Raw genomic sequence first — 14,754 nt, 5'->3', positions numbered from 1 at the left:
GGTGCTTATTTGAATGACCAATAAAGCCACTCGATTTGAGACGGCAACACTGCGGGCAGCAGATGCAATCCACAAGTTGCGGCACGATTCCTTAAGCTACTCCACAGGCTTCAGTGATCACAGCAAAGAGCAGCTTGCAAAATGGAGACCACTGCAGGAAGGCGGTCCTCACGATGCCATGGTCTCCAATGCCTTCTGTCCCTCAGAGCTGTTAGAACCAAGAGTCTGCTGGCCCAGGGAATGGCCCAGTTCTGGTCCAGACAGAGAACCACAGGCAGGGCCCGATGCCTGTGAGCCATGGAGAGTACATGAGCTCAGCCCCTCCCCTAAGCCCTCCACCCGTCCTTACATTGCAAATAAATTGTCATGTAATCGACGGTGAGGATAGATTATTTTAGCTTGTTTCGGTTTTCGCTCCGCCGAGTGTTTTAGCGCAAACACGGATGGGCGGCCGACATCAAAGTGCGCAGTATATGCTGGGCATCTGTTTAAAAAAAGAGCTTTATAGCTCATCGGATTCCTCCAGCATAAATAAATATCCCGATTCTGATCTCGCTTCCGCAATGATTCCGTGGCATTGCAGCTGCTTGCTGTGAGCGTGAGACCCGGGCCCAGGGGCCTCGGTACAGAAAACACTCATAAAATCAGGCAGACTGCAACTGTAGATAAGATCTGACACTCCGAATGAGACAATGTAATAAATGTTGAAGTAAAAATGCGAGTCCAAGTGAGGTCGCAAATATAGCGGTGTGGCACTGGTTGCTATGTCATATCTCCCACTACACCGGCCAATCAGCTGCCAAGAAGACAACTGCCTTGTAACATGACCACCAAGCAACCATACAACATGGTCACCGTGACACCAAAAAATATGGCTACGGAGACAAAGTGACCGAACTCACTTCACCCTTCCCACAGGGATATGCAACGAGGCGGGAAGTGAAAGCCCATTTAGCCGGGCGCCGTTTCCAACCCAGTGCTACTTACTACACGATCGCTATGCGGCGTGCGTACACCGTACCCATCGGTGTGACACACGGCGTGCAGTGCGAGGGCCCCGCGCTACGTGTGGACACCGAGCATGGACCGCTCGTGTCTACCCAAAAGTTACATTTCAAGTAACAACGGAACAGTGTACAAACAATACGGCATTGTAAAATAGTGATTAATTCTCTTTAAATGGTTATACATGACCAAATTAACAAAAGACGCAACACATTCACCAATAACACTGTGGCCTTAAAAGGAAAAATAACCATTTATGTATTCAATAGGCGACGTTTTGGGTAATGGGCTTTCTTCACAGCACAAACCTCACATCCACCACACAAGTTAAGGTCAATATAGGATGCATTCAACACCCCGAGTTCACACGAACTGCAGAGCCATACAGCAGGAGGTTATACGCACTGCGCACACACCACATCATGCGCAACGATGATGAGAGTTAATAAAACAGGGGAGGTGGTTTGTGCGCGTGGATGGATTTCGCTCTGAAACCAAACAAAGTCGTCAGCCTGGGTTTCCACTGAACGCTTCAGAGAGCCTCACGTGGCAGCTGCACACTTGAGAACCGCCAACGCAGCTCGGAGCGGGCCAATCGCGCAACAGCGGTGCCAGGAGTAGCCAATCAGGCAACTCGCATGTGTCGCTGTGGGAAACCCAGCCTGCCTCCGCTTTGCCAGGTTTGCGAAGAGCAAAAACCAGACGCTGAGAACGGAGGTGCCACTGCCAACGCAAGAGTGTCCGCGTGCTGTTAATTTATAACGGCGCTGTTAAGAGCGTAAATATCATACGTCAAGTGTTAATATTCAGCGACGTCGGGCACGCGGTTTGGCTGGTTAATGCAGCATGTCGTGGAGGCCGCAGAATATGCGAATGGATTTTTGGCAAGAACCTCTGTTTTATGAATGGCCCCAAACACCTGGAATTCCATCGCTTGAAAACACGCCCTCGGTTACTCTTCAATCTCGATCACAAGTTGATGCCGAGCTGTCGATTCTGTGCGATCACTTCACGTGCAGTTGTATTTTACTCGCACGCTCTCGTCCGTTTACGCAATAGTGGCCCCGAATCTATGTCGACGTTCAGCGTAACTTTAATTTACCCTGGTTTTATAAACAATTTGTCCAAATTAACTTTCGTTGCAGGAAATGTATACATTTCATATTTATTTCGGTGCTTATTTTGCACCAATTCAGTTATTTTGGCTCTAAAGATTTTCATTTGCTTTATTCTTGTAAAATCTTGACTTAAAGCTTTCGTGACTGCAGGAATTCATATTCTTGGATCTTTCGGTAAAGTCACGTAGATAGGTTCAAAGAAAATAACAAAAAATAACAAAAAAACTACGACGTTTCGATCGCAACACAAGCAATCGTCATCAGGATAATTTTTTTCCTGATGACGATTGATATGTCGTAGCTTTGTTTTTTTCTTTGAACCTATCTACGTGACTTTACCGAAAGACCCAAGAATATTTTTTCTTGTACTTTGATGTTATGCAATCGCTTTTGTCTTCTTGGTGACCTAGGTCAGATTTGCAATGGAGACTATCCTCATCTCTTTCTGAGTTCTCAACTAAATAAACTTGAAACCTGAACTCTGCATTGCAACGGCTGACCACGTGGATGAGGCACTGGCGAGCAATTGTTCATGGTCATTGACGAGCCGCGCTGCACAAAGTTTCCCCACTTACGCAGCTCTATAAAGTAAAGGCAGTGAAAGTCCCCTGGACGTGACACGGCTCGTTGGAGGGCGGTCCACTCGTGAGCACACTTGCCACGCACTGCTGGACCAATCAGAGGGTCGAGGGCTCAATTCCTGCTGCTGCCCAATGATGTTTGCAGGAGAACGGACTCAGGTTATGTACGGTACATGTGACATTCCCCGACACTTGGCGAATGTGTTCGAGGCCTTTTTTTGCAACACAAGTCAAATCCCGAATTTGAAAATGAACCACAAATTTAAACTAAAAACTATTTTTTATTTTACCAGGTAAAGCCCCACTGAGCTATGTAGCTCTTTTTCAGAAGCTACCTGGCCACAAATGATAGCTCAACGAAGTGGCTTATCATTAGGAAATGTATTGCAGTCAAATACTCTCAACGCACGTTTTTAAAAGTGGAGGGAAAAACTGAAGGACCAGGTAAATTGCCTCTATGCAACTATGAAGCGATGCAAAAATGCATGAACTTGCACAGATGCATCCACGCGAGCCGAGGCCATTAGTCGGTGAGCCACAAGCGTGCTTGCCGTTGGGTAACGGCATGCTTTATATCTGTGGTGCGGGCCGCCACTCCCGCGGCTTTGATGCGTGTGCAGGAGCGAGGTTACCGCGCTACGCGATTGCGGTGGCGTGCAGTAGCGGCGGCGCCTCGCTCGCTCGCTCGTGAGGTTACCTTGCGTTTGCTGTCGAGTGGGCGAAGCTAGGGTAACAACAATGACTGAGGAGGGGGGTGGGGAGAGAAATGAGATCGACGGCATGAGACGGAGAGAGGTGACAGCGGAGGTGGGGGGCTGGGCTGACACACACGGAGACAGAGAGAAGCACCGAGACGGGAAGGAGAGGGCAAAACACAAAATTTGCAACACAACCAAAAAAAAAGATATTTTTTTTACAGATTCATGGAACGAGGGACGCAGAAATGGAACGATGGTGCATTGCTGTGAGCGGTGCTGTGCGTTTGAGTTCAGTGCAATGTCCTCTTCCACGGAGCACTCCTTTGCCGAGGCAAAGAGGTGTGAGAGTTGTGCAGGCCTGAGTAAGTGCGAGAACTGGATAGGGGTTAACCCACAATGGCCAGCTACTCGGCGAAAGGTGGGACAAAACGTGCTCCCTTCACCGATCTTGCACTGTCTGCATGTCACTTTGATTTGACTAGAAGATGATATGAGCAGTGTCATGCTGATTGATGATCCAGCACCGACTAATTCCCTCCAGTCAGCGGTGCTCAGTCACGTCCTGATCGCTCTCCTATTGCTGCTGCCAGGGTTACTGTTCCCGTGAACTTGAATCCACCACTCACAGTGTTCAACCACCACACTGCAGGTCACAACACACTCACTCAGTCACCAACTCACTCACTCACTCACCACACTGCAGATCACAACACGTCTCTTTCTGCTTCTTCCCAAATGCTGCTCCACTTTGAAATTCCCATCCATCATCTCTTTTTTACAATTCCTTATAACGTTCAAGAAATGCGTTGTCTGTGGCGCACCGCGGTGGCTAGGAGATGTTAACTACCTGATCTGGTATACAGGAGGTCGTGGGTTTGGTCCCGACCCTGACGCCTGCTGTATATTTGGAGTTTGCATGTCTCTCTCCCTCCGTGGTCGTGTGGATTTTCTCCCAGACCTCCAGTTTTTCCCTCCACATTTAGAATCAATGTGCGTTTACAGTATTTGGCTGCTGCAAATTTCCACGTGATAAGCCGCTTTTGTGGCCAAGGTTGCTTCTAATAAAAAGAGTTATATAGCTCAGTAGGCCTTACCTGGTAAAATAAAACAAGTTTTTAGTTTTATAGTCTTACAACTTTAACCGTGCCGCTTGTTGCTGGCCACTTGGCGTTTTGTTCCGTTTGGCCTGTGCTCAGCAACAAAGCACAACCACTCCCGCACGTCTTTAGAACTGGAGAAGCTTGCCGTTCAGTATGTGGAATAAAAACCTCCAGAATGTGCCCCACTCCCTTGGCTTCAGAATCGCCCCCTCTTATCTGACGATCTCACACTTCGGGGACGTTGCTCTTTTCTCCCACGATTCTCGGAGTTCCAGGAATGAGTCTCCCTCTGACCGTACGCACCACGAGGCAGTTAATGCTTGCAGATGAGACTATCCTGGTCTCTTGAGTTTTCACCGGATTAAACAGAATGAACGCGGCTAGACTCCCGAACCCCACTGGTAAGTCCACTCTCTCCTCCCAAGCGCTTAACAGGCTCTACGCTTTGCGTGGATCTATGCGTGGAACTGTGGAAATGACTTTGGTGCACCCTACAAATGTTGAGTAATTTTTATATTTTTTGGCGTTGGCTCTGTTTTCCAAACAGGTGAACATTAGCGGGCCATTACAATTACGGCCCGTGTAATTATAGGTCAAGCCTGAAGCAGCAGATACCACGAAGGCCTCAGGCCCAAGCCCATGACCTCCCCTCTCGCCTGGACTCCTCACCTGCATCCCTGCCCAGGACGTAGGAAAGTAAATAGCAAGGAAATGGCCCTGCTTACCCTATGACTAAAATAAATAAATATCATGAAGGTAAATGTGCTAAAACCTCAGTGAAATCACCTTGGTTATTTCCCTAAAAGCTCAGTGAAATAACCAAGGGGAGCGTGTAATGCGCTTGAACAAATATTAATACGATTTTGTTTTTAAGCTCTTCAAACAATCTCCCATTATGAAAATGAAACACCCGCCATGTTGAATGTTTGCATTGCCCCGACCAGCCACGTGACCCACGCCAAGCCAATCACAAGGCGCCGGTGCGTGCTGTGAGCTGAGTAGCAAACGCCGACGCGGCGTCCCCCCCACCTCCCCGTGACCCGGTGGAGACTGGGACTGTGCTCCCACATCTCGAGCTCAACTCACATGGCCGGGCCTTGAGAGCTCTGAAGCCGGATCTGCTCGTATTGCAAAACAGAGAGTTCATGTGACCGAACAACTCACGTCGAATATCAGACAACCAGAGCTCCACACATCCAGCGTCAACCACCGCTACACTTCCGGCCGTGGAGACCGAGGCTCACTCTGTGTCACACACCTGACGCATGCGCAAATACGGGCAGCCCGAGTCCACCCACCCCACGAGAGAGAAATATGAATGTATGTTGAACTTCTTTCGCACTCGCCGTAGGTAGCCAACCATGCTAATCGGAGGTGCTGAGAAAGGACAATGAACTCCACGCAAAAAGCAGTTCTAAAGAAATGAGTTTAAAATCTAAATGATTTAAAAGTGCAGAGCTCAAGTGGCTTCATAATATCGGAAGAGCGTTCCAGACGGCCACAGAAGCGCATCCGAAAGCGCGAAGTGTGGTGACCATCTTTGTTCGATGGTTAGCCAAAAGCCGCTGCTGCTACGATGATGTCCGGAGAGGTGGTGACCTTCGTGGCTGCAGAGGTCGTGGTCCTAGCACGGGATGTGAATTCCCTCGGCTACAGCAGTGACCACTCACAGGGCAGTGACCACTCACAGGGCAGTGACCACCCACTCACAGTGACCACTCAGTGTCCTGAACCCCGGCGTGTGTGCGGGTCAGCGCCGCGGACGCGAGGGTTGGTGGTTCACCACGAGATTCCGAATCCGTCAGCGAGGACGTTTGCCGTTTCTCGCGTGGTGGGATTCGCCCGCACAAGAAGCCCGGGGCCGGCCCTCACTCAGGCGGTCTCCCCCCGCCTCGTACTGCTCTGTGGCGCTGGTGCTACAAACCCGTTCACGGCCACCAACACCGGTGAGGATTATCTGAACCGGTCCTGGGCCTCCCCTACGTCGACTCAGGTCTCAAATGAGTACCTGGTGCGGTGTGTAAACGTCGCCACTGGGGAGACAAAGGCGGCCGAGCGTGGTGTTGGCCACACACCCCCTCGTGCGCCGTGGCTGGCCTTCATAGGTGCTCGCTAACAGCACTTTGCTCCACATGTCTGTTAAGGCTACACGGGGGATCTTTGTTTTTGCTCCGTGTTGTTGCATCGTTCGAAGCGTCTCCCCTTCACCGTCGAGGCTGCTCTCTATCCTCTACTCCCTCCTCGTACCTGCAGGAGTCGCCTCTCTACCATGAACCAACAACATCACCACCACCACCAACAACATCACCACCACCAACAACATCACCACCACCAACATCACCATCACCACCAACATCACCATCACCACCAACATCACCATCATCACCACCACCACCAACATCACCACCACCAACATCACCACCACCAACAACATAATCACCACCAACATCACCAACATAATCACCACCACCACTATCATTACCACCACCATCATCACCACCACCATCATCACCACCATCACCACCAACATCACCACCATCATCATCACCATCACCACCAACATCACCACCACCAACATCACCACCACCACTATCATTACCACCACCATCATCATCACCACCACTATCATTACCACCACCATCATCATCACCACCACTATCATTACCACCACCACCATCTGCACCACCATCATCATCACCACCAACATCACCACCATCACCACCAACATCACCACCATCACCACCACCACCAACATCTGCACCAACATCGTTAGCCCCTTTGCGTGACAATTACATAAAATGTGCAAGGAATCGAGACAATTCGACTCTAAAGCGAGATCGATTCCACGCAGCAACTCCCCGCCCCCCACCAAAGCGGGCGAGAATCGATTCTCAGTTTTAATACCAAAAAATCGCGGGGAATCGATTCGGGCCTAGTGCCGCTGGGGGGAGGTAAGGGGCTAAAAGCCGCGCCTCCTTCGGCTCCGTCCTCACCGGGGCGGGTGCGGCGCGGGCTCGGCTGGGCCGGCAGGTCCAGGCTCAGGTCGATCTGCGGCTTCGCCTCGCGCTTCTCCTGCCTCAGCCGCTCCTGCAGCCGCGACAGCTTCTGCTCCAGAGACGATGACGCCGCCGACATTTTTCTTCGCCTCGCTCGCTCTCTCTCCCTCCACCACCTCTTCCGGTAGAGTCTACCAGCCCCGGTAGAGTCTGCCAAATTTGGTAGAGTCTACTAGCCCCGGTAGAGTCTGCCGAATTTGGTAGAGTCTGCCAGCCCCGGTAGAGTCTACCAGCCCCGGTAGAGTCTACCAGCCCCGGTAGAGTCTACCAGCGCCGGTAGAGTCTACCAGCCCCGGTAGAGTCTGCCGAATTTGGTAGAGTCTACCAGCCCCGGTAGAGTCTGCCGAATTTGGTAGAGTCTACCAGCTCCGGCAGAGTCTACCAGCCCCGGTAGAGTCTGCCGAATTTGGTAGAGTCTGCCAGCCCCGGTAGAGTCTACCAGCCCCGGTAGAGTCTGCCAGCCCCGGTAGAGTCTGCCCAATTTGGCAGAGTCTACCAGCTCCGGTAGAGTCTACCAGCCCCGGTAGAGTCTGCCGAATTTGGCAGAGTCTGCCAGCACCAACAATTTCACTTTAAAGGTATCCGTATTAGTATTTATGCAGGTGTGTAAATGCGCCAGAATTTCAACTCAATTCCCAGCCATAGTTGTGCTCCTATGTTTTTAGCCGAGGCAACCCCCTGATGGCAGCTGTCCCTGTTTGCATGTCAGTAAAAACGTAATAAAACTCAACTGTATTTAGTTTTACCATGGAAAGCCCACTTGAACTATTTTTCAGAGGCGACCTGTCCACACATGATAGCTCATATGTGGGAATTTATTGGAGCAGCCTAATTCAACTAAACTTTGAAACTAAACACATTTTTACCAGGTAAGACCCACTGGGCTATGTAGGCATTGTTCAGAAGTGACCTGGCCACACATGATAGATCCACGAAGTGACTCATCGTGTGGACATTTATAGCAGCCAAATACTCCAAACGCACGTTTTAAAATGTGGAGGGAGGACCCGGAGCAAAATCCACGTGCCCGCGGGGAGAGACACGCAAACTCCAAATATACAGCAGCAGCAGCAGGCGTCAGGGTCGGGATCGAACCCACGAGCTCCTGCAAATCAGGCGAGGTAAATTTCGATTTAAAGCTTTCGTGACTGCAGGGATTCATCTTCTTGGTTCTTTCGGTAAAGTCACGTAGAAGGGAAATAATTAAATAATAAAAATAAAACATAATAAAATACAGTTCTCACGACGTTTCGGTCCACAACGCAAGCAGCCGTCCTCAGACAGCAGTCTGAAAGACAGCGTCTTTCTGACAGACCTGTTCTTCACACGAGGACGGCTGCTTGCGTTGTGGCCGAAACGTCGTGAGAATTGTATTTTATTGCTTTATTTTTATTATTTCCCTTCTACGTGACTTTACCGAAAGAACCAAGAAGATCAGGCGAGGTAGTTAACATCTCCTAGCCACCGTGGCACATCGAGATGCACCTTTCTTAATGTGGAGGGCCAATCCAGGGAGAGCTGCAAGCGGGGATCTTCGAGGATAAAACAACCCCCGTGGGCAACACTGCTTTTGTGCTGACGTGAATCCCCGTTTTCATGGGCGATGGCCGGGCACGCTCCAATTACAATACATGTGTAGTGACTCTCGGACGACTTGAACTGGAGAAGTTTGGCTCGTTGGGACACTCTACAGGAAAGCCTCCCACACAGATTCCTGTCTGAAACCTGATTCCCACCACCATCCGGCACAGAAGAATTCCCTCATCAAAACACTACACCATAGGACCCACTGCATTTCTGACCAACACCACCTAGCCAGTGAACTGGAACATGTACACCAGGCCCTCAAGATGAATGGGTACTCGGACCGCATTATTCGCAAAGCTGTTTCTCAAACCATGGAGAAACAACCCCCTGAGACGCCGATCAAAACCATCACGTTACCATACATAGCAGGAGTTACCAAAAAGATTTCCAAAATCTTAAACACAAGATCCAGGTCCGATTCAGTACAGTACACAAAATCCGTGATCTAATCCCATCTGTGAAGGATGTCATTCCTGACATGCAATATCCTGGAGTCTACAAACTAAGTTGCACCTGTGGTGGGTGTGTTACATTGGAGAAACGAAACGACATCTCGGACCGTGTCCGCGAGCACAAGTCAGATCTGAAACACGGCAGAACTAATACCTCCACCACGGCTGACCATTGCTATAATGCTGTGGGCTCTCATGATATTGTTTTTTTCCGAGACCAAGGTACTCTGCAAACCTTCGGGCTAATATCAAAGGTTTGTTCATGAAGTCATCCAGATATATAAACATAACTTCAACCGAGAAGATGGATACAAATTGAGCAATCATTGGAAGGATGTTATTAACCAGGTAAAACCTTAACTGCTTTATGGTGTTGCCTTCATTTCCGCATCTCCTGTTGCTTCAGCTCCCTACTCCCACAGCCCCGCAGCACTCCCCTCCCCTCTCTATATCTCCCTCCTTACCCCCCCCTCTCTTACCTATATAGCCTCTTGTTACAGCAGCCCTTTTGTCCACTTCAGCAATTTTCTTGCTGTGGTTGTCCCACCTGATGAAGGACGCTTGTGTTGCACCCGAAACGTCGTGATTTAATTTATTTTATACCCACGTGACTTTACCGAAAGAACCAAAGAGTATGGATCCCTGCAGTCACGAAAAATTCAAATCAAGATTGGAGAAGTTTATTTATTTATTATTTAGGGTGCTTCACACAGGTGACTTGAACTTGGCCAGGGATAACGCACAGATCACTAGGGCCAGGGATAACGCACAGGTAACCTTGGCCAGGAATGGCACGCAAGTAGCGACGACGCAAAGTTTGTGACACGAAGACAGCGACGGCGTGACGACAGTCGATCCCAATCCCACGGCCGCCTCGAACATTGCCTCTCGCCTCCTTTTATTCCCGCCGTCGCCCTCACTCCACTCCTGGCCACGCCCCCTTTCTAGAATCCTCTAGCCCATTCCCAAACTTTCCCAAATGGGTCCCCTTCCGTGATTACCCTCGCAACCACTGGGCCACGTGCTGTTCCTGCACCCACACTGTCTCCAAACATGCACTATCCCCACCCATGCATTGGCTCCACACACACACACACACTGTCTCTACCCCTGTACTGTCTCTATACATGTTAACTCCATCCCAGTGCTGGGCACCGAGGAAACTATGAACATCGTTATCATCACACTGAACTTTAGTCACCCAAGTGTGGGCTCCAGCTCCCCACCATCCTCCGGAAGAGGTGAAACATTAAATATCAAAGCCTGCAAACAAATAGGGTCATGCCAACAGAAAAAAACACGTCTGCAGCACAAGTTGAACAGATAACCCGATTTGGCCAAATCTGGCTCAGTCAATACTAATTCGTCCTAATTTAAGCCAAACTCAGCTCCTTGTCGGGATAAAAACATGTGACGAACTCGTTTCTACGAGCTTGAATTAATGAAGGTCACAGCCTATTAGACCCCTTCTACCTCACCTATCCCCTTTCTCCTCTTGAAGAACAACCGAACAACTTTACAGAAAAAAGTGAAAGGAAACGGAGTGTGTCAGCGATCGCCGATAATAATGGGGCCCATCAATATAAGTGGAGTGACACCGACACGCGTCCTTGCTTGACTAAGAGCCTTTATTGTGGACGCCAACAATATTACTAGGCCCGGGCTTCGGTTCTTGATGCCCGAACTTCGCCTTCTCTCCAAGCGTCCCCTGCCTCTGTACTGTCCCCTTTCATATCCCTCGAGCCCCCTTTCTCGAAGGTTCTCTCACCCCATTTCCTTCAGCCAATCCTCGTCCTCCTTCTCGAACGGTTGTCAACCGTTAACCCGACAGTCCACCCTCGTTTTCCGCCTTTTATGTTTGAATTTATAAACCAATCAGTTTAATTATCTGGCCCTAACCAATCCTCTTTGAGGCCTCTCTGTACCAATCACAGGCTTGAAACACTTCATGACTGCCCGTTTGTATGCGTACCATAACATGAAGCTCGTGAAGGACGCTACTGGTCAGTTGGAGGGAGTTGCCCTCCAGCAACAATGGAGGGCGGAGCAGCGACGCTCACAACAATGAGCGGAGTGCTGGTCGGATAAAACACAGCAAGTTGGCACAGTAGGGGGCACAGGTGGTGCATCTGCCAGTTATCTCCGTCAGTCGACCCATGCATGGCACCTGGGTTTGCCCCGTGACCTCCTGCCAGTGACTATTCGACACTTCACGTGGCCTTAACTTGCACCTAGCTTGGCACAAGCGCTGTGGTGACGTCACACACGTGAACCAGCAACGGAGCCCAACCAGGTGGAAAGGAATACAATGTGGGGATTTCTTCAAAAGATCTACTGGACATCTGTGAAAAAGAGATTTACAACTCATCGGATTCCTCCAGTATCGATGTTATGATGATGCTGAAAAGGGTGGCCCTTCCCAAATGCCTGTGCTGCAATGCCAGTGTGTCGGAGTCTGTAAGAACACGTAAACGTGTGCAGAGGGCTCCGACACCGATGTCTTATAGATGTCTCACAGGGGTACTCCAGCACTCGTGGACCATGATATCACCATTGCAGCTGCCAACACGGTCTAAGCCTTTCATTTTATAGAGCTCGAGGATGAACGCTTGTACCCAAGCAGCTGCTCTCTTCTCCGATACGGGCACCCCCTCTTGTTCTGCCTACCCAGCACAAAAAATTGTTCCGAGGTCCTCCATTTCGTGGAGCACTTCGGGTAGCAAGACGAGGTCCTTACCGGGTCTAACCTATGAAGGCTAGGCTCAGCATACGAGCGAAACAGTCCGTGCAGAACAATGGGATGCACGACATCCTGGTTGATCTGAAAGTCTGAGAAGGACTTTGGGCTCAAATCTCGATGATATCCCCAGCACCTCTCTCCCCTCGGAAATGAGCACGAAAGGCAGTGACATCACCAGAGCTTGCAATTCGTTTACCGTCCAACGATGACCCACATACTGGGTTCGACACCAGAAACTGGTTCCAATGTGCCCACCCCCTGTTCTTATCGCGCGTATTTTGAGACCTCATCACCACGGAAAGGCTCGCAAAGACTTTGTATGAGCCCACAGTACTTCCCTTAGCCTCTCCATGGCATGCCGAGATTGATGAGGCCCTGAACTTAACAGCCACTCATGAAAGACCTCCCCGGAATTCTTCCATTAGAAATCTCAAAACCCAAGCAACTCCACACAAAACCAGGTGTAGGCGTTTGCTTCAGCACCATGTGCAGACATTCTTCCAGTGAGTATGACACACTCTGGCCGTACAATCTCCTGGACTTTAGTCACAGTTCCTGGACCTCACCATAAATCCACCAGCTTCTGAATCTTGTCTTCTCAACTTCCAAGCTGTCAAGTACAAAGCCAACAGTCATTGATGCCACATTTATCTTAGACTGAGACGATCCGGTTCCTGCACCAGAGCCAGTACATCCAAGTACCAAGACCTCATCATCCAATTGGAAGATATTCTTTGGGTCTTTCGGTAAAGTCACGTAGATAGAAAAATAATAGATCACGACGTTTCGATCGCAACACAAGCGACCGTCTTCAGGTGAGAGAAAGCAACTGAAACAAGGTCTTATATAGGCCTGAGATGGGAGTCCCCTCAGGGTAAGAGGGAGGGGTTAGAGATGGTCTCCCTGAGGCTGTGGAAGTGGCCATTGTATTGTGAGAGATTAGCATTCCAATGATGCATCGGTGGCAGATGGAGTAGGACATCCAGCCTGTCAATACAAAGACATCCAACCTAGTAATGCAACTCAACAAATACAAACGCACAATAGGAGTGCAAAGTATACGACTTGGTAGTGAGCGCTACGTTTTCAGCACACGAGACCTGTCCTCCGTTGTTTTTTATCAGCTTCCCCCAAACACTAAATTCGGGCCCAAGACAGCATTCTCAACCCCAGGACTATTCCACAGCAATTGTTTGCCGATGGACTTCATGACGGCTCAAGCCACACGCTCCAGAGGCTGCTGGAATCAGTCCTTGCTCGGTCTCGAATGGGAGGTATCTCTCATATACTCAAACGATGTCATCGTACTGCTGGGTTATATTTTTACGCCTGAGAACGACCGCTTGTGCTGCGATCGAAACGTCGCGATTTATTTTCTACCTATGTGACTTTACCGAAAGAACCAAAGAGTATGGATTCCTGCAGTCACGAAAGCTTCAAATCAAGATCGATGTCATCATGTTCAGTTGCTAGTTTGAGGGGCACTTAAGTCGCTTACGCTCGGCATTGTCAAGGATTCGAGAGGCTAATTTAAAGCTCAAAACTTACAAAAAATGCCAAGCAGTGAAGAGGTTTCCGACAGACCCGGCAGAAACAGCATGCATACGAGACTGGTCCACACCTAAGACCATGCCAGAGATGTGTGCAGTTTTTGGGGAGCTCGTCTCCTATTGCCACCACTTTGTGCCGCAATTCTCGACCGTTGCAAAACCAATCTCCACGTGCTCACGAGAATAGGTCAAAGGTTCTCTTTGGGGTTCGTCAAAGGCGACATTGTTTTCAAGCTGTGGCCTCACCTCACCGACGCTCCCCCCTTCGCATATCCTGACTTTTCCTATTCCGTTCACCTTCATCACGGACGTGAGTGACGTTGGCTTCGGGGGCGGTATTGTCACAGGCCCAGGGGTAAGGCGGTCATCGCATTCAGGCCACACCGCCCTCGACGGGCTGGGCACAAATTCACTGTCCAGACAGACCACGCCAGCCTGCAGTACACAACGACGCATAACCAAATGGATAACGTGCTTGCTAGAGTTCTCACGCAAAACAATCATTCATCGAAATGGCCCGACGGCTCTCGTCTTGCTTCGCCCAGTCGTCGGCCCAGTGCCACCACCCGCAAGACACTGCTCACACATTGGAGAGACTGAAAGTGATTCGATGCAAGGCGCTTTGAGAGAGGACGGTAGAGGCCCTTGTGCACGGGCAGGAAAGTGTGCGGCTGCACCTTTGCCTTCTCCAACGTCTCTCTGCTTCCCCACAAAACGTGGGGGGGGGGGGGGGGGGGGGTTCACGGATTACCCGCCAAATAAAGCTGCCTCCCCAGCTAAGGCCTCTTCGCCTCCCGCGTGGACAGTTCTTGCAAAATAAAAAAACAAACTGAAATTCGAGAATTTAAATCAGGACTCGGCAGGATG

The 14,754-nt window shown here is 50.0% G+C and overlaps 1 protein-coding gene across 2 annotated transcripts in view; it reads right to left on the bottom strand.

Annotated features, from left to right (window-relative positions):
* The window catches only part of MAP2K7 (mitogen-activated protein kinase kinase 7), a 30,952-nt gene extending 23,264 nt beyond the window's left edge, over positions 1–7,688 (bottom strand). Inside the window, exons 1-2 of one of the 2 annotated variants that reach the window (XM_061561615.1) lie at positions 7,496–7,688; positions 3,402–3,446 (exon numbers count right to left, since the gene is read on the bottom strand). In XM_061561615.1, the coding sequence (XP_061417599.1) occupies positions 3,402–3,446; positions 7,496–7,637 (187 nt within the window). In that variant the 5' untranslated portion in view covers positions 7,638–7,688. The remainder of the gene's footprint in view (positions 1–3,401; positions 3,447–7,495) is intronic. The other variant, XM_061561616.1, reaches the window with a different exon arrangement.
* Between the last annotated feature and the right edge of the window lie 7,066 nt (positions 7,689–14,754).

The sequence above is a fragment of the Lethenteron reissneri genome, chromosome 27 (assembly GCF_015708825.2).
Source record: "Lethenteron reissneri isolate LAM-NWPU_2019-01 chromosome 27, ASM1570882v1, whole genome shotgun sequence".
NCBI classification, from domain to species: domain Eukaryota; kingdom Metazoa; phylum Chordata; class Hyperoartia; order Petromyzontiformes; family Petromyzontidae; genus Lethenteron; species Lethenteron reissneri.
This window is presented reverse-complemented; position numbering and strand designations above follow the sequence as displayed.